Source organism: Gallus gallus, chromosome 6, assembly GCF_016699485.2.
Source record: "Gallus gallus isolate bGalGal1 chromosome 6, bGalGal1.mat.broiler.GRCg7b, whole genome shotgun sequence".
Taxonomy (NCBI): domain Eukaryota; kingdom Metazoa; phylum Chordata; class Aves; order Galliformes; family Phasianidae; genus Gallus; species Gallus gallus.
Genome location: NC_052537.1, coordinates 33,788,907 through 33,807,946, shown reverse-complemented (window position 1 = coordinate 33,807,946; position 19,040 = coordinate 33,788,907). Strand labels below are relative to the sequence as shown.

At 41.3% G+C, this 19,040-nt stretch overlaps 2 protein-coding genes across 14 annotated transcripts in view; one reads left to right on the top strand and one right to left on the bottom strand.

The window, feature by feature from the left end:
• Positions 1-19,040, bottom strand: part of DOCK1 (dedicator of cytokinesis 1) — a 275,550-nt gene that overhangs the window by 148,570 nt on the left and 107,940 nt on the right. The window lies entirely within an intron of this gene.
• FAM196A (family with sequence similarity 196 member A) overlaps positions 1-19,040 on the top strand; it is a 44,633-nt gene that overhangs the window by 4,424 nt on the left and 21,169 nt on the right. For 4 of the 7 annotated variants that reach the window (XM_004942352.5, XM_025151920.3, XM_040702570.2 and 1 more), the window contains exon 2: positions 8,360-9,464. In XM_004942352.5, the coding sequence (XP_004942409.4) occupies positions 8,365-9,464 (1,100 nt within the window). In that variant the 5' untranslated portion in view covers positions 8,360-8,364. Of the gene's footprint in view, positions 1-8,359; positions 9,465-10,602; positions 14,126-15,375; positions 17,694-19,040 lie in introns of those variants that run through there. The other 3 variants (XM_025151924.3, XM_025151923.3, XM_025151922.3) reach the window with 3 other exon arrangements.

Genomic DNA, 19,040 nt, shown 5'->3' with positions numbered 1-19,040 from the left:
GTCATTATTCTTTTCTGCAAATACAGTCAGAAATGAGGAGAGAGCTGCAAGTAAAGACATTTAAGTTGTGGATCAGTTTAATACATTTTTGTGTATCGAGGCCATCAGGAAATAAAATACTGCGGTATCTCTGAGAGCTGACAAAGGAACAGACAAAACATCCCAATGCTGAAGAGAGTAATTCAGCAAGAAATTATGCCTAAACTGCCTGTTAACACCCAGAACACCGATCCCTTCTATAGGCTGGGCCTAAGTTGCTCCATTCAAGGTGAATGTGTGTCTTTTAGCAGTCATAGCTGTGCAAGCTGGTGAGAAAAATGTGTTATATTCTTGCATTCACACTTTGTATGAGTATAAAAACACACAAAGCCCCGATAAAAATGATGCAAATTATCTGACTAGTAGGCAATTCTGGTGCCTAGAGCGTTATTCAGGCAATTCCGACTAATAATAGGGGACTTCACAGCCACAATCCCACAGTTCCAGATAAGCAGAGTATATAACTCAAACTGACAAAGGGGCCATATAAATATCCCTAAGAGGATCTTTAATTATTATTTTAATGCACTTCCTAATCATCCATACCACAAATAACCCATCCTACAACACCAGAATGTTTTGAAAGCTCTTCCTCCACGTTGTCTCACAGGTTCATGAAGCCTGGAGGCAATTTACATCTCCTCACCATCCATGCATGCTCACATTGCTTTCCCCTTCATTCTCCAACCAGTTCTCCCCATACTGAACCAAAATCAGTTTTTCTTGTGATCTGGAACACCTGTGCTGCCCACAGGCTCCACTCGTTCCATATTACTCATGTCTGAGGAGAATCTGAGACTCTGGGATTGGAGATTTGGGGCTTTTGCACTCACGTTTGAATTTAACACAGCTTCACCTCACATCAGAGTTGAGCTCTTCCCTCAGGTTATTTCAGAAACATTGTAGAACCGGCTTTTATGAAAGAAAATTTACACAGTACAGCAATTAAGTATCACTCTTCAGGTAGCCAGTGTTCATTTTCGCACCATCCTTTCCTGCTGCAGAAGTCAGACTGATTTGTGCCCCTCTCTCCTTTCCCACCGTCAGCACACTCAGCTCTAACTGCATGCTGACAATTTACAGCTACAGCAGAGCCAGAACCAGAACCTGCTTGAAACTAAAAGCTGCTCGCAAGTGTCCTGCTTGAGAAGGTGAAAATTACATGGCATGTATTTCCCACTGACAGCAATGGAGTGCAAGTACAAATCTCCTAGACTGATGTTATTCATCAATTAATACCCTGCTAAAGATGTCAGGTTTTAGCCCTAAATTACCCAACCACATCCTCCAGCACCGCTTCACACCCTCCGTACACTTGTCTGCGTGTAACCATAATCCAACCAGAAAGAGCTGACAGTGTTCTGATGCCTTGCAACCACTGACCTCTGTCTGTCATCTCCCATTCGTAGCAGGCTGGAGCACAGCCTACACAACTGATTTGCCATGCAGTGAGGTTCCCATCGCGTGGCACCCAACCCTCATCCTGCAGAAGGGAGGACGTAAGGCTCAAGCATGGAGCTGAAATCTGCTTCTCTCTTTCCACCTTTATCTACCCAACAATGTTTGAAAAGCTAGGATGAGAAAGAAGACAAACTGTATTTGGTGTCGATGCTTGCAGCCAAGGCGTTCCCAGTGCCCTGGGCCCAGATGGCTCTCTCTGGAGGTCTGACCATTTGGCAAACCCGTGGGCTGAAGCTGAGGAACAGAACTGCTTTTTCCTGTCATCATTTGATGCATTTTATCTTTTTTTTTTTCCCCTCTGAACACCCACAAAAACTACCGATGTTTACTGAGAACAATTAAAGGTCTGTATTAAACAATAATGCAGATAAGGAACTGTCCTTAAGTTCCTATTTTAACAGCTTGCTGCTTAAATTATTGAACAGAAACTGCCATAGAAATGAAAAAGCCTTGCAGTGAGAGCACACGGGCTTTTGGACTCCTGGAAGACAGTACAGTATAAGCAGAACTATTTGCAATTCTCCTAGCAACACATCCTCAGCAACATCCTTGTACTACGAATATCAGCTGTAACGCTGAAAGAGTCGCACAGATTTACATGGCAAAATAATGCTAATAAACCTTTCCCAAGATTCTTATAGTAGCAATAGCTGCATAATACATAAAGAAAAATAAGCATAATTCTTGTAATAGTACTGTTATTCTTTCCAGTACAGTAAATTCTAGCAAATGTTTGATATTGGAACAACTCTATGAATGCTGTGAATTGACAGGGAATATCTTTTCACATTGAATTTGTTCCAATATGAAGTAAATAGTTATTAACTAAGGCCACGGGGGTCTGTATTATGTAAGTGCAAATCTCCTATTAGCATTAATATTCACTGCACAAACATCTTAGGGGAAAACCCTGTACATCTTATTGTACAGAATTTTATCACCATGGATGGATAACTCGATCTTATGCATGGAACAATACAGGAAGCATCAAGAAGTATTATTAATAAACTGACTGCAGAACACGTAGCAGACATCAAAATTGTAGAAGATAACAAACATCAGTTTGTGCATTCAGAGAAACTGCTTTGTCAGGATATCTTAAATAGTTTATCCTGCGATATGTAACTTTTCTATCTAAAATTCCACAGGCTTCTTATATCATATATTTTATTTGTAGCCACTTAGCTGTAAAACTAAAGCTCACAAGAGCATTTAAAGGCAGTTACTAAAGTCCATTTCAGCCATTAGGTGGGATATTATTTTTATACATCATTCGTACAGAGCCTACCAACGGGTGGGAGAAAAAAGGGAAAATCAAATGCCACGTGATCCTACTTACACCAAAGGAAGACTTCAAGGCAATTAAGAAGCCGTCACATGTCATCACTGAAACAAGATGATCGATAGATAGAACAGCTCAGTTGAAACAGACCTGCAAAGATCAGAGTCCAACTGCCTGCTTGTTTCTGGAGATGGTGCTAACAGCCATCACAACGCTACCAAGCATCATTTCAAAGCAATGCATTCCCAAGCAGCTTCTTCCAAGAGAATGCAGCTGAAAAATAAATTATCGATTTAATTCAGTGCAGTTTCAACTCTGTTTTGGTAGCACCTGCAAATCTGCAAACTAATTCTGCTATAAGCACACGTAAGGTTTCTCATCAGTAACGTAAGTAGACAATCTCAAAGCGTCTCCAGACCACAGAGTGAAAAATCCGAGTTAGGCAACTGGTGGTAATGCTCTGTAATTCATTGAAGTGGTACAAACTTCTCAAAACAAGAAGATTATAAGGCTACAGCAATTCGCCCTCTACTTGATAAAATACAGAATATATGAAAGCAGCAATAAGGCTGAATTCAGCATTGAGCAATGACTAAGGAAGTTCAAGAGAGAAAATTCAAGTTCAATGCTTAAGGGGTTCAGAATAGAGTTTAAAAAAAATATTAGTTTGACATTTACCAGCACTGCTAACTCTATTATTCTACATGAACAATTCTGATAAAAGGAAGACAGGCTGCTCTACCACGTCAGTTTCCTATGTCATAAGGCATAGTGGTTTTTTCCCTAATAGCCATCTGTACTTTTTAAACCACAAAAATGGGTCAGGCCTTAAATGTATCTGGAAGTCATATTTTATCCTCATACCTGCGTATTAAACCTCTGTAAAAATTGTAATGTGGAAGGAGTTTCTGCAAACAGCTACAAATTAGTAAATGGCTAAGATGATTAGTATTTCCCAATACATTTCTTCCTCAACAGTCCAGTTTTGCTCATCAGACTTTACTCATTTAGCAGTCAGGTCATTGGCATATTATTTTTTAAGTCTATATCGTACCAACATGGTCAGTTAGTAACAATCAGATTCCTCTGAAAAGAGTGAAAATGCTCCTAAAAAAGGTGTAAGTCGTAACGTTGACAGTGGGAGAAATAAAAGCATACCATCAGAGGTAGCCTACTGAACTCAAAATTACAACAAATACGTAGATTACATGTACAATATCTTGCTATCACTGGTCTACACAGTGGTACATTTAGAATCTACCAAGAAAGCAGGCTTCCATCTTGTATTACAGTTACAGGAAGTCAATCCAAGTTTCTTTCTAATCCATTTTAATGATGGAAATAGATTAGAGACCACGTGTATACTTAAAAGAAAACTTATAAAATAATTTCTGAAAAACAAATATGTATTATTAAATTTTCTGATGATGTTTAGATGCATAAAAACAGTACGCAGGGCAGGATTTCTCATGAGGAAGTACAGCCTTCGGAAGCCTGAACAAGCTGCATATCACCAATGGCCTTTCCTATACACAGTAAAGTCCAATCATTTGCAATCCCTTGAGTTATTTCTACTTTAAGCTATTAAATACATCCACAGAAACCTTTGTGCTCTTCATATGTGCACAGAAGTTTACAGCTATATCTCCAGTGCCTTTATGGGGCCTGAAAACACAGACTGGCACCTCTGCTTGTCAGCTGCATTTGGAAATTGGGAAGTTTAAGTCCACACTGTTTATTAATACATACTGCTGGGAACCCACTGCACCATATAACTTGAGGAGAAAATCTAGGCAGTATCTCTACATGAAGGATAGAAAGGGAAGCATTTATTTAACTGAATGAAGAACGTGGTTTCCATGACTTAGCCTAAAGATTTTGTACAAACTTAAGGCTTCTCTGTGTATCATTTTATTACTATCATTTAATAGTTTACTTCAATTTTCAAACATAAGGGAACCCTGCTTAGGTGTAATCAACCAGGAGTTTATAAACAAATCCAGGCTAAAAACTGAAAAAATAAGCTCTGTGATTATTAAATATTTTGCTTTGCAAATCGCGTCACGCAATCAGGGTTTGTTTAGAGTAAGTATAGACAAAAAGTGTAAATGCGTTATCTCTGTTGGCATCTGCAACTGGAATGCAAATCCAAAGCTTTTCTGAGCCTGGTGACAGCCATCAACTCTGCCATATTTATACCAATTCTGAATGTCCATCTCAGTAATTTCCCAAAGTAACCAAACAACCATGCAGCTTGTAGCACATTTTACAACCGCCCATTTTACGTATACCAGCCTTTCCTTGTATTCCAGCATACGCTACACTGAGTAACGAGCAGCAGAATTACAGATAAGTGCGTGGAGGAAAGGAAACAAATGATACTGAGATTTCCTTTTCCCATTTACCAGACCAGGTCCAGACTGTGCCTACGGCATGTTCCTGTTCCCCATGAAACCAACATGAATTTTGGTACTATGGTAGTGGAAAGAAAGTAGACCTCCAGCACTGCGTGACCTCAAATAGAAGAGGGATGGTTAAACGTGACTCCCAAAAAAGCACACTGTATTGTCTAAGTAAACCAAAATCGAAGCCAACACCTTGTCCAAAACATCAATGAAACAAAACAAAGCCAGTATTATATGAACTTTTCTGTGGTAAATAACCAACTCAAAATCAACTCTTTGCTCAGTCGTTTTGCTTTCTGATGTGCACACACAGTTCACCTTGGAGACAGACACAGAACTGAGCAAAAATGTAGTTCTTTTGGTTGCCATAATTCTTAGTCACAGATATTGATGAAATTATTAGTCCAAGATACTAGAGCTCTAGATTAGCTAAATCAATCAGGCCTGTGCTACGGAGAAAGAGAAACAAGCATTTTTGAAGAGTCAATTATGGGCTGTTAAAGGCATGCTTAAAATGAACTGCAGCACGAATAGAGTGCCCTGTTTATCTATTTCTGTTCTGTAGAATATCACCAGACTCCTGGTTTTGTCTGGGTTAAAGACTCCATTAATTCTGCCTGTTAAGTCATTCCAGACAGACCCAGGGATCCACCACTCGCCAAGATGAAGGGGTAATGTAGTGTCCCAAATAATCTGAAAATGGAGACAGTTTGGATGTGTACTAATAAAATATCAAGCCAGTACTTCACAATAAATTGTGTGTTATTTTACAGTAGGATCCACTAGTGAAGTGCCAGCAAACCCACAGCTCCAGGAATGCTGATTACTTTAAGGTATCTTAAATGATGTCTGCTGTAAGCAACTTCCAGACATAACAACCAATTTTTGTAAGCTTCTTTTATAGGTAAAAACATGTCCTCTTTTCAGTCATAACTCCTGTACTTCACATGTATTTCACATCTTTCTACTACATCATTTCATAATTTGTAAAACACCTTAATAGTGCAAAAACTCACCAAAAAAACTACTGGATACAATGGTTCTTGCATTACTGTATTCATCAGGGGGCAAATTATTGATTTACCAGATCTAGGAGAGTTACGGAGGACTTGCTTCCAATAGTTCTATGTTTATGAAATTGCAGAGTTTTTGTTTTAACACTAGTTCTTACAACATATCTTAGCCAGGACAGCAAAATGGCAGGCTGATGGCTGTACAGCTGTATATTCAGTAAAGAATTCTAAACTCCCACCTTTAGGTAGACAGGTGGACATATTTCTACCATCACTACCTTTGGAAGACTTGAACCAATGGGATTCTGTATACAGAATAAGTGTCAAACAGGGGTGTAACTTCAAACACTAATGTAATAACTTCTGCAAACATAATATGATTAGAAGAGACCCCTAAACACTTAGTATTGGATACTAACATTCTACATGCAGCACAACTGCACCCTTATTTAGAGTTAAAGCTAATTCCTAATATTCCTATGTATGTGTTTTTCCTGCAACAGTATCTCCATCTTCGTATATCGTTTATTACAGGCATAGAGATTGCTGACCTTACACTCAGATACTCCAGCACAAAGTAACAGATCACTGTGACAACATATTCAGCTTCAGTTTCATCTTCAGGCCTCCTTCCAGCAGTTCCACTTTACAATCCCATAATAAAAGGGACTTGATAATGCTGGTATCATGCATTATGCTTACACACACGTATGTATTTGGTTTGAAAACTCTAAGCAATCTAAGATCCCATTATTTGAATGGCTGCGGTCTGAATTTTCTCCCCTTTTGTTCTCTTTAACGACTTTATTCTGCCTCATGCAGATTCAAATACAAACCTACCCTTTTAAAAGGAGCACTTCTCACTCACTGCTACCTGAATGTGACAAGTTAGGTAGAAAAAGGCAAACCACACAGAATATCTCTTACTTGTTTGCAAATTGCATGAACTGGAGAAACAAAATAATGATAGAAGTTTAACTAATGACATGTTTGCAGGAGACTTTTGCAGGCAATTAGATAACCCAGAAGCCCAACCTTGCAGTATGTAGGTTGTCTGCCATGCATTCTTGAGTGTCTTAGTAACTCCTAGGGTTACAATTACTTTAAAACAAACAAACAAACCATCAACATTCAATTTACCATTGAAAATGGCCTCTCTATTATGTTTTTTAAATTAAAACTAATATAGCCTAGTCATAAGGAGTCACTCGAGAGCTGATTTTGTAAAGCATACCCCATTGTGGCAATTAACTCTTCAAGTTTCAGATTTTTTACTTAATAGAAGAATTTTAATCAAAGTGTATCTCAGATACCATACCTGAAAGTCCCTATTCTCATTTCATATTTTAGTCCGGGTCTCTCTGAAGGTACATCAGACTTGAAATAGGAGATACATGCAGAATACTTGGATTAAGTGGGAATTTGCTAATTCAGTAAATCTCAGCGTTAGGGAGAAATTTGTGCAATAGGAGACTAAAAATGATAACTTCAAATGAAGTGTAAAAATGAGGTCTTAACCGTCCAGTTACTACAGATCCCACATGATCTGTGCAGAGAGAGAGCTGTTGGGGTTTTTTTGCTCTGTGCTGTATTAAGCAGTTGACATCTTTTCATCCTTGAGGAGGTGCTCATATTTCAATAGAAGATTAAGTCATTGCTGTGACTCATCACAGGGCTTTTTGTTGTTGTTTTTTTTTTCTTATTTTTTAGTGCTTTAAGATCTTTGGGGATAAGAAGCTCTATTATACAGGTATATTAGTGCTTCTGGTTAAAGCGGGTTGTTTTGCATTTGAAGCAAAATTAATTTACACACTGCTGACTTCTTCCACCAACTTCCTGAGATCATAAAGTTTACATGTGCAGCAGTACCAACCAACTGCTGAGAATTCATCTACACCCAGGCTGTAGGTTTAGCTATGTGGTAGAGGTAAAGAAAATCCTAGTAATGACACCTGGAATGAGAAATGAAAGGACCCCCTTGCCAAGATGCAGACAGTATTTCACAGAGGAGCCGAGAGCAGCTCACCTTGTAACTGAGCACATGGTAAAAAGCAATGCCAGCAAACAACCAACATCGAATGTGAAAACTTCTGCTTTGTGAGTAACTGGTATTTCTGTTGTAACAGAAGGCTTTTCTTTTTGAACTGTTTTTAATGCAGGCATCATGGTGAGTAAGGAGCCCAGCAAATGCTTACTCACCACCTCGGAAAGCGAAGTTGAGCCTGCAGCTTCGCTCGCTTTGGAGATGAAATATGCACTGGATCCCAACCGGCAGATAAAGAAACGCAACAAAGCCCTGCAGGTGAGATTTAAGGATATCTGCGAGGCCCAGAACGAGCAGCGGGACAGGCAGCTCTCCACCACCCCGGATACAGACAAAAGAGAAGCCAAGCCCGTTTCCTACAAAACGGCGTATCGCAAATACATGACGGTGCCTGCCCGGAGGTCCATCCCCAACGTCACCAAGAGCACAGGAGTTCAGACATCCCCCGATCTCAAGAAGTGTTACCAGACCTTTCCTTTGGACCGGAAAAAAGGGAATATCATTAAAAGCGCTTCAGCTGTTGACACCTTTAAGAGCGAAAACAACGGCTTCCTGATAGATATTAAGGAGAAGGACAGCAGGAGCTCGGAGGACGGCAGCCAGTGGGGCAAGAAGGCCGGCAGCCTGCAGACGGCCGAGTTCATCTCCCACGTGGGCGAGCGGGCAAGCACGGGGCCCGGAGCGGCCTGGACCTGGCAGAGCGCTGAGCTGCACGGCTGCGGTCTCCTCAACGCGGCCGAGCCCGGCAAGGGCAAGCCGGGAGCCGAGGAGCCGGGCCAGCCCCTCCACGGGAGGGTATTTAAGACAGAAGTGGCCACTGTGTACCTGCCGGCGGGCAGCTCGGACGCCTCGCAGCCCGAGCCTGACTGGTCGCTGTGCCAGGCGGGCGAGGAGGACAAAAAGAGGACCGTGCACCTGAATGGCGTTCAGGCCCAGGCGGGAGACGCAGCCGCCTGCCCGTCGCAGGCGCAGTGCCGGGCCAGCGAATGTAGCGAGCGGGGCCTGCAGGTGAACGCGGCGCCCATGGAGGCTGCGCAGCCCTGCCAGGCCGCCGTCGCCCTGAGCGAGGAATGCCAACAAATCGTGCCTCACACGGAAGTTGTGGACTTGAAAGCGCAGCTTCAGATGATGGAAAATTTGATCAGCTCGAGTCAGGAAACCATCAAAGTGTTGTTGGGTGTTATACAGGAGCTAGAGAAAGGAGAAGCTCACAGAGAAGGGTGAGTACAAACTGGTTTACATGCCTTCTTTTGTATGTGCTGGATTTTGCTCATGTTGGCTCCCATCGGCAGTCCCACACCCCTCCACATAGCACCAAGTTCCGCCTCCTATCACTCAGCTGTACATGCTGGGAGTCCTACAGAGCCTGCCAGCTGCACGAGCAGGTTTGCTATCTGCACGTCACAGCAGAATGTCCCTAGGTAGTCATGTAGAGAAAGGCTTACACTATAGCTCTACTGCTCAAAATACATGGGGGTGTAATGAGCTGAGGCCCAGACTGGCACTGATCTCCTGCACAGCTTTCTCACGAGCTCAGAAGCAGCCCCTCCTAAGCCAGGATTTAAGGCAGCAACTTGACATGGCACGAGGAACAGGAGGGAGAATCCTCACTGTGTAAGAACTCACATTTTTAACAGACCTCCCTATATAATTCCACTAACACTGTATGAATTCTGTTTGCTTTGCTTTCACTTTCTGAAATGTTTAAGAAAACAGAATAAGAACTTGGAGCATCAGGTCTTTGTAGCATTTGTACTATTCTATACATGACAAACTCTTAAGGACAGAAGAAAAAGTTCTGTTTACACCTAACTTACGTAACTTCCATCAACTCTGAATGCATCACAAGCACTGGCTCCTGTAACACAGCGCCGTCCTTACTAAGAGCTCAGCCTGTCTCTTGCATTCTCCAAACATTTTTCAGACTTAGTTGCTAATACTTATTCAGCAAATACATTCCAAATGTGCATGCAATATTAAGTTATGATTTATCAGAAGAAATCTGGATTTTATAATCAGAAAGGAGTGGGTCTTGCTACTTAAGGCAGTATGTGTTTAAATTTCAGTCAAAAACATACATCTTAGATTTGTAATTTAACTCTTCCTCCAGGAGCGTGGAAAGGATCTGATTAGCCCTAAGTCCTGAGAAGAATAATCTTAGCTGTTGGACAAATTCATTGACACCAGCTTAGCATTTTTAGCTTGTTCTAGAGCTAGTCATAGTGTTTTGAAAACACTAAGTCAGTTCCTGGGTCTTTGGGCTGGGAACCTTCTTGCTCCAGCTGAAAGCAACACACGGGTTTTTATTTTTTCATAGATATTCTGATAAAGTACTCCTTTGACTTTATTAACTTACAAAACTGCACGGGAATCAGAAAGAAGTGATGATCCCTGAGGTCTGCTCCAATCCAAGCCATTCTATGATTCTATGACATGACGCTTGTCAAATCACAAGGCACAGAAAAATATGTCTTGGTTGTAACTCATAATCTGACCATTTTGAGCCCTGTATGAAACACAAGCACCTACCACAAAGTGACCTGCTATAAATAAGTATTCCCTCCATACACCTACATGTCAATTTTTTTGTATGCCCAATGATACTAGAAAGCACATCCCACAAATACTTATTTTTAATTACCCTCACATGAGCTGACCCATTTCATGAACCCAGCATTAGAATGGCATCTATGCCTGCCCTCAGCGCAAAAGAAGTCTTGCTCAAACTAAAATGGTTGCTGATATCTTCAAATCGACCCTCTGAAGCTGCTAACCAGACAAAGCTGTAGCCTGTATGAGCTCTAAAACAGTGGGACTACCTGTGAATCCCAGTTCTTCACAATATAGTACTGCCTCTTATATACACATTTCAGTGTAAGAGTCTACAAGGCTTTATTGTATTTGATCAAGAAGCCTATTTAGTAGCACTCCTTTACTTTTTCCCCATAGGTTACTTGGCAATGGTGAAACAGTCTTTCCCCACCACCCAAAGATACATCATGTTTTGAACTCATTTCTGGCGTGTGGAAGAGGCAATTAGGATGTTTTACTGATTCTTTGATGTTAACTGCAAAATCATAACCAGTGGCAGTTACACCAGCAGTGGAGGTTAATTATAAAAACTGGAGGCAAAATATCTACAAATCAAAGTAAGCCTTCAGATGAAGGTTTGTTTTAAATACAAGGGCATTCAAATGTATTGCCTTGGAACTTAGAAAGAGTAGCAAAGACTTCCAGCTCCCCCTGCACATGCCATGGGCTTATCCCAGATGTGCCTCCTCACAGCCAGACATGAGGGGTGTGGGGATGGTGAAGGAGGAAAGGAGAGAGATGCATACTTGTACATTTTCTCCTGGTTTAGGAATCCCTGTATTTTGGATCCATTTAACTTCCTAGCACCTGGGAGATCTACAAGGAGATGCAAAAAGGAGCCCAGCACTATGCCTGGGATGCTTCTGTTCCCCACTGAGTGTATTCCAGAGCTGAAAGAACCATCTGTTCTCACGCAAAGCACCAGTGCATTAAGTCAAAGCATATCTTTACCCTTATTTCCCTCAAATTAGGCAACCATTTCAATAAAAGGTACTCTGCCCTTTTTTTTTTCCCAATAATTCTTGCCCATGACCACATTCATTTCTACAACGTTTTGCCACCACGACCAACTCCTGTGTATACAAACCATCACAAATCTTCTCAATTTCAAGGTGTTGACATTTCTTCCTTTAATAGCCCCTGACTCCTGTTAGGTCAATTTATAACAAGAAAATGAAAGAATTACTACAGCTTCATCTCTGCTTCCCTGGCAGACATATACAAGTCTGCCAGGAACTAAAACAAAAAACAGTGTTCTGTGTTTATGGTACTCTACTGGTTTTCTTATGTATATTAAATACATAACAACACACAGAAAGAAACACATACAAATAATGCACTGCTGGCCAAAAAGGAAAAAAAAAAAGAAAAAAAAAAAGAAAAAAAAAAAAGAAAGAATGAAAAGGAAAAGAATATACAGTATATAGTTAACTCTCTCATTCAGATTTTTCTCCCTTCAAGAAAATCAGCGTTCTTTAAGTGCAGTTGTGCCATGGGACTGGTGCTCAGTAGATTCATTTTCACTAATATGCTGTAGGTCTTGAACTGCTATTACTGCAATTCATCACTAAATGAGTCTACGCCAGCAAAAGTGTATCAGCATCTCTGAAGATAGCAGTATCATCCTTTGGGTGAACATCATCCATGTATACTTTTCAAAATGTCAGTAGTACATTATCTGCAATTAGCAGCAACATGCAGCACTCAACTCTGATGAAGAGCAGTTGAAAAAACAGGAGGAAGAAAGGAATATCTTGCCTTAACACCTGACAAGAGGCAGAGGGCTCCTGCTGCCCAAACCTGATGCTTCGAGCATGCATCATGTCCTCTCTCCTCTGACTGAGGATCATGCTCCAATTTCTTGGTCTCAGAATGCAAAGTTGGAGCCGTCAGGAAACACAGCTCTTACCATCAGCTGCAGCATAATTTTGATGCATTAAATCTATCTGAACAGCATGGCACAGATCTGGAGATGGGTTAGAAATCATGATGGCTAGCTTGTGACATCCACACACACCCCAATCAAAGATGATTGTTAAAACTGTACGTTTCTTGCATGCATCATTATTTAATAACATTTTGGCAAACAGCGATTCGGTCTTTCTATGTGGAGGTCTCAACAACAACAAAAATACATCATAGCCAAGGGCATTAAACAACGTTTGGTTTAAGTCATGCATGAAGAGAAGTAGCAGAGCTACAGCTTCCATTCAGGCTTTCAGGTGGGGGAAAAGTACTGACTGTTACGTGATGCACTGTGCATCTCCAAGACCCAAAACAAGTTACTGGCTCTGAATTATGCTTGCTTTATCTTGTAGTAAACTGTTAGCAATCTATAACAGCTGCAGACATGCCTGTATTCAGACACAGTGCATTCAATTAAGCAAGCCAAAATTCTGCTCTGTTTACCTGTATGGAGCCACACTAAGTCAAGAGGGGTGAAAACAAAATATAAGGCACTAATTTCAAAACTTGGCTGATGATGGTACAGCATATGAAATATGTTACAAGAGAAGTACTCAGAAGATGAACAGATAACTGAAAATATCTTGCAGCTGGAGAACACCAATGACCTACCCCTTAAATCTTTACTGTGAGAAGGAACAGTAATCAAGGCCCTTCTTATTATGCAATAAATCAGTAATTTTAATAAACAAAGCACTCAATTTGCCATACAAAAATGAGCCACAGTGTTTTGACTCCGCCAGGCCAAATGCTACATATTAGACAAGAGTTACATGAACCTGCTTCAGCGATCATTCATATTCATTTGTTAGTACACAGTGGTTCAGAATTTAAAGAGCTCTCCACAAACATGAAAGCAGCAATCCCAGACAACACCAGCAGTTCAGAGAGCTCATTCAAAGAGGCTTTGAAAGAATATGATCTCATGGACGGATTTTAAATGTCACTGCATGCATCCTTCCAATGAATACGGGATATTTGGGTGCCCTATTATCATTTCTAAGCAGCAAAGTGAAGCAAAACCGCCTGTGTTTGCATGGATGTTAAAGCAAGGAGGAGAGGAGGGCTTCATCCAGAACAGAAAAACAGCAGCCTTACCCCACTACCTCTGCTCTAACAATTACTGCAAGCAGTCACCCTCAGGATCACAAGAGCTGAACATAAACCTATCTGGACTCAAGAACGATGAAAAATGAAAGTCAGATAGCCAAAGCAATTATTGCCCAGTTTGTTTGTTTTTCTCCCTTTTCAGCAGCTACTCCAAGCACAGTCTGGTTATTCAGCTCAGGCGAAGGGTAAAGAGCAAATAAAGGCAGTAACAACCTCTGCTGTCTAACTCAATCCACCTACGCACACGCCAATACTCTTACAGGCGAGTTCTTTATTTCACCTAAGGAGAATGGTAAGCTCAGAAAGCTTACTAATATCCAACCTCTGAAAAGCACAGCCTTTGGAAGTAATGCGCTGGCTGCAGAAGTGATATGACATGGTTTTGTTTGGGATTGTTGTTTTTTTTTAACCTCTTTGGTTTCATTTTGCTTTTTCAATTATAAACATAGCATGGGTAAAGTTTAAGAAAATTGTTTCTAAGAGAAAGCGTGGAAATGGAGGAAAGCAATCTGTTTGATAAGCTTCAAAGAAGGCAACAGCTGCACTGCAAACAAAGATAGGGAAACCAGAAAGAATACAGCCAGCTTTATCTGTGATGCACTAATTACATCATATTGTGCGCCATGTTAATGCAGCCAAGTTTCAGGACGCAATAGCAGCAGCCCTTTGGAACGTAGAACTGTGATGGCTAGACACAACTTCACTTATAGATCCTCTCATACATCTGTTCTGTTTGTCCACTGGAGCTGTCAGAGCTGTTCTGGCTGTTGCTCCACCTGAGAGCATCTCCTAAATTTCCTTCTGACCTCTTTAGCATCACTGCATTTGTCATATTTCAGAGTTGCCCTGTTTATAAAGCTTTCCTGAGCTAGATGGACCACAACGTCTTGGAGGTTGCAGCAATTCACCTTTCTATGGCAGAGACACAAAACTCTTCAGATGCATTTTCCATAGTTAAGGAACAGAAAGAATTTCTGACAAATCAGTGCTTTGTGGATCTTGCAATTCAAAACAGTCGTTTTCAATATTTTAATATATATGTTAGGAATACATATAAGAAGTGTTTTATATATATATATGGATAGATAGATACAGATCATTTTTTCCTGTTGTTTCCACAAAGTCTTAAAGTGAAGCCTTCTATTACTGCTGTGCCAATTCACAGTACAGGGAGGAGCAGTCTGTGCTTCCTACTCCCAACACCAGCCCTCTTCCTTACCTTACAGGCATTCATGTCACTACTTCCCTCTTTTTAAGCATGCAGCTAATTCTAATGATGAAGATCTAAACTTTTGTCATTGCCCAAAAGGTGTATCACTATAAACTTTGAGCCACATTCGAAGTGCATTCCATGAAAATTTAAGACTTTCCCAATGTTAGTTTGCTAAAGGAGTGTTAAGATTAATTCTTTGCATGCATTACTGGTTCTCTCTCCTCAGCTCTGTGCTCATTTCCTCATTGCAGCTCATCACTCAGACGTTCACTGAGCCTTCCTTGAAAGCCAGATAAGCACCAGAACCTCACAGAAGTCCATTTTCCTGCCCTCACAGTGGTGCTGCAGCTGTAGAGCAGCAGTGCAGCCTTCCCCAGTGCAAACCAGGCGGAGCGCTGTGCTGCACGCTGACACAGCTCACAGCTCCACTGCTCACGGGACGAATTTCCTTATAGGTCAGAGCTGCATATTTCCTAGAGGAGACTGTTTCAATGCCTGCTGCCAGCCCAGACGACCATCCTTAAGCCCTCACGCTTAAAATTCTTCATAACTCCAAATGAAAACAAATAAATGACTGACCATCACGAGATCTAGTATCATTCAGGGAGTAATCTCACATTGCACTTTCTGAATTACATCACTGAAAACAATCTGAAGCTGTATCTGCAAGGGCACATAATGTGTATTTCACAGAATAGTACAACTGTATTTCATTGATCTTCCATACTTGACGGGACTCTTATTTTGTATATGATTTTTTTTGTAAGAGTTGGATGACTTCATTCTATTGCTCATGATCAGAGCTTCAGATCACATGGTCAAAATGGATATAAAGCAAGGGCAAATGGCTCACAGACATTCCAGAATCCCTGGACACTATGGATGCTTATAGAGTGCTGCATTAAGTAACCCAACCATAATAGCTGCCTTATGGCAACTAAATATCCTCCATTAGAAATACAGCGACAGAAGATTTTCATCAGGCAAACAGTGATGACTGATAATAAAAAATGAACTATTAGGAACATTCAGTATGTAGGATACACATAAAACCAAAATAAAAACACACAACGACAAACCCAAAGAAATACCTTCATAACAGAGTTATTCAAACTTAACACTTACACTGTTCACTCCAGGAATGACAGTGGGAATACTGGAGCTTCAGAACACATACATCATTTTGCTAGAAGTACCAGCTGTGAGCTGCACATACTGCTGCTCTTCCCAGCTGTGTCTGTGCATTTCAAGTGTTCACCATGGCCGTGTGATGTCTATCTGGTTGCTGCTCACCCTGTTTTTAGGACAAGACAAAGCCTTGCTTGCTGCCTCACCTCCCCATGCCAGCAGGGCTCTGCAGCTCTGAACTTACAAAGGAGGTTCAAGGCTTTCCAGCAAATGGCTGTACTGAGTGCCACCAAACAAACTTCCACAAGTCACATGTGGAATTAGCAAAGCCTTACAATGAATGGTTTTTAAGTGTAAGCAGACTATAATGTTCTCACTAAATATATCCATATGAATTACTGCAGATCGTACGGAAAGCTTTTCCAACTGTCACCGAGCTGTCCAAATTGCATACCTGCAAGGAGAGTTTTTCATCTAAATTAGTCTTTAGAAGAGGATGTTATTTAGGTACTGAATTACCAGTTTTCACACAATTAGAATAATCCTTTAATAACAGCATTTTCAATGTCGGTAGTATCAGAATCCAGAGAGAGAGCAGTGAGCCACAGATCTACCCAGTCATGTAAGAATGAGACAAAATGAGCTTTATCGTGTCAAATTTGTCACTGCTGTCGGTTCTCCGAGAGATTAATCCCCAGATTTCTAATTGACACCTACTTGTGAGCCTTCGTGCTTTACCCAGAGCTATGGTTATCTTTCATTCTGATTGGAGAAAAAAGCATTCTGACTACAGACAGTTCCAGTAGGACGGCTCGCCCAAAGAGAGGTGCTTTATTTTTAACCTGTCGAGCCTCCTGGCCACCCAAGGTCCAGAATTAAGAAATAAAAAGGCAGTTCAGCCTTAGGAGAGCTCTGTGCGTGCCCCAGGTGCCACGTCTGTGCCGCTGCAGACTTTGCCTTCAATCACATCATCCAGGCACTGCGCTCAGCTCACCCCTTAAGAAGCTATGGCGTTACAGTGTTTCGTATGTTCTTGAGGCTTAGTTTTGGATTTGGCAAATACGGAGACATTTAAAAGATAGTTGAGTAAATAAATAAACAATTCCAAAGATGCAGAACAGCCCAAGGTGGGCACCTACTCACTGTCTACAACCAGTAATAGGTTATTCTTCCCAATCACTGAACTGTATTTCATTGTTAGATGCAAACAATAGAGAATGAGCACTTTAATAGAATACTTAACTGGGGACAAATCAGAGATCTGCAGAAGTTGGCTGTGGTTGTTTGGTTTTGCCTCCCACTGAGCAGTAGGGCAGGGCCTGGCTGCATCGCAGGGCGAGTGAAGGAAAGCTGCTCTATTTATTCATAAAACAGGCGCAGCAAGATGAGAGAGGATTTTTTCACCACGTTACTTGTCGCACAAATAAACTAGAAGACAACAGAGCACTGTATTGGGTATCGCAATTTTTTTTTTTTTCCCTCTTGGTTATCCCTAAGAAGATGAAATAGAAGCTGAGTGTGGTGTAATAATTCATCAGAAAGACCAAACTGCAGACATGAGCAGAGGTATTTATATTAACGAGGCAATTTACACTCCACAACAGTTCAACCCGGCACGACTTCGGTCATTTCTTTGGTAAATGAGATTTGTTTACTTCGCTGTCATCTGCATGAGCTCAGAGAAAACTTCTAGGGATGGGATCTTGCTGAGCATCTGTGCACGAAGCTCAAGCAAGTGCAGAACTGCTTCTCTATTGATTCTGCCGTACTGCAGTGAAATCTGAAACTCCTGTTATTTAGGGAAATGAAAAAAACAAAGTACTGTGAACCTGCAAAGACTTATTTGAATTAGAACACAAAGAGTTCTGTGCTTCCAAGGTCCTTCCTACTGATTTTCCCAATCCATGAGATCCCCCATCTTTCTCACAAGCACTACACAACAGCAACAATGCTGGCCAGCCACTGGATGTCTTTTTTTGTGTTATACTGCTGTGTAATACATAGAATTTTAAACAAGCCTTCAGCTTGCATCCAGTACGGCTGGTAGCAGTACTGTAAGCTGGCATTGGTTTATACATGTAATGCACACAAAGTATTTGAGCTTGCACTGAAATCTCAGCCGCTTTGAAATTATGAAAGAATAGCAGAGATTCATTTCTCCTGTGTTCCCTCCTGCATGGAAACACTGCATGTTAGTACCCTTCCTAATTTAAAACTCTGAGTCAAGCCAAATGTGTGGTGCTGTTTTAATAGTTATTCACCCATAGCCATAAGATTAGCTGCTGTGATGGTCTGTGCACAAGGGCTGATGATGGGCCACAGCGCAGGGAGCTCAGTGAACACCCCGCAGCAGGGATGCGTGCAGGCACAAGCTATGGGCATGGAATAACGACAGGGAGCTCAGAGGCAAATCAGAGAGGGGAGGTGCAGAGTGCAAGGGGCAGAGGCACAGACCTCAGCATGGTGTCAGTGCTGGAGGGACGGGCACTCAGAAACCTGTGGGAAGCATTTGGCCGGGCTGCGCAGCCAGCAGTGCTCAGCCCCAGCAAACAAACTCCCTCAACTATTATTAATGCAGAGCTGACATTTCGATTATCCCTCTCATTTTTTGATGACATGACAGGGGCACAAAGATATTCAGGAGATAGACTAGGCCTCAAACGCTTCTGTTTCCTTCAGGATTTTCTGATTTCACTTGAAATAGCTTTAATTCTTTTGATTCGCAGGTGTTGGGCTTTTTTATGTTTTAATCATAAGGCAACCCTGTTAAAATACGTTCATTAAAAAA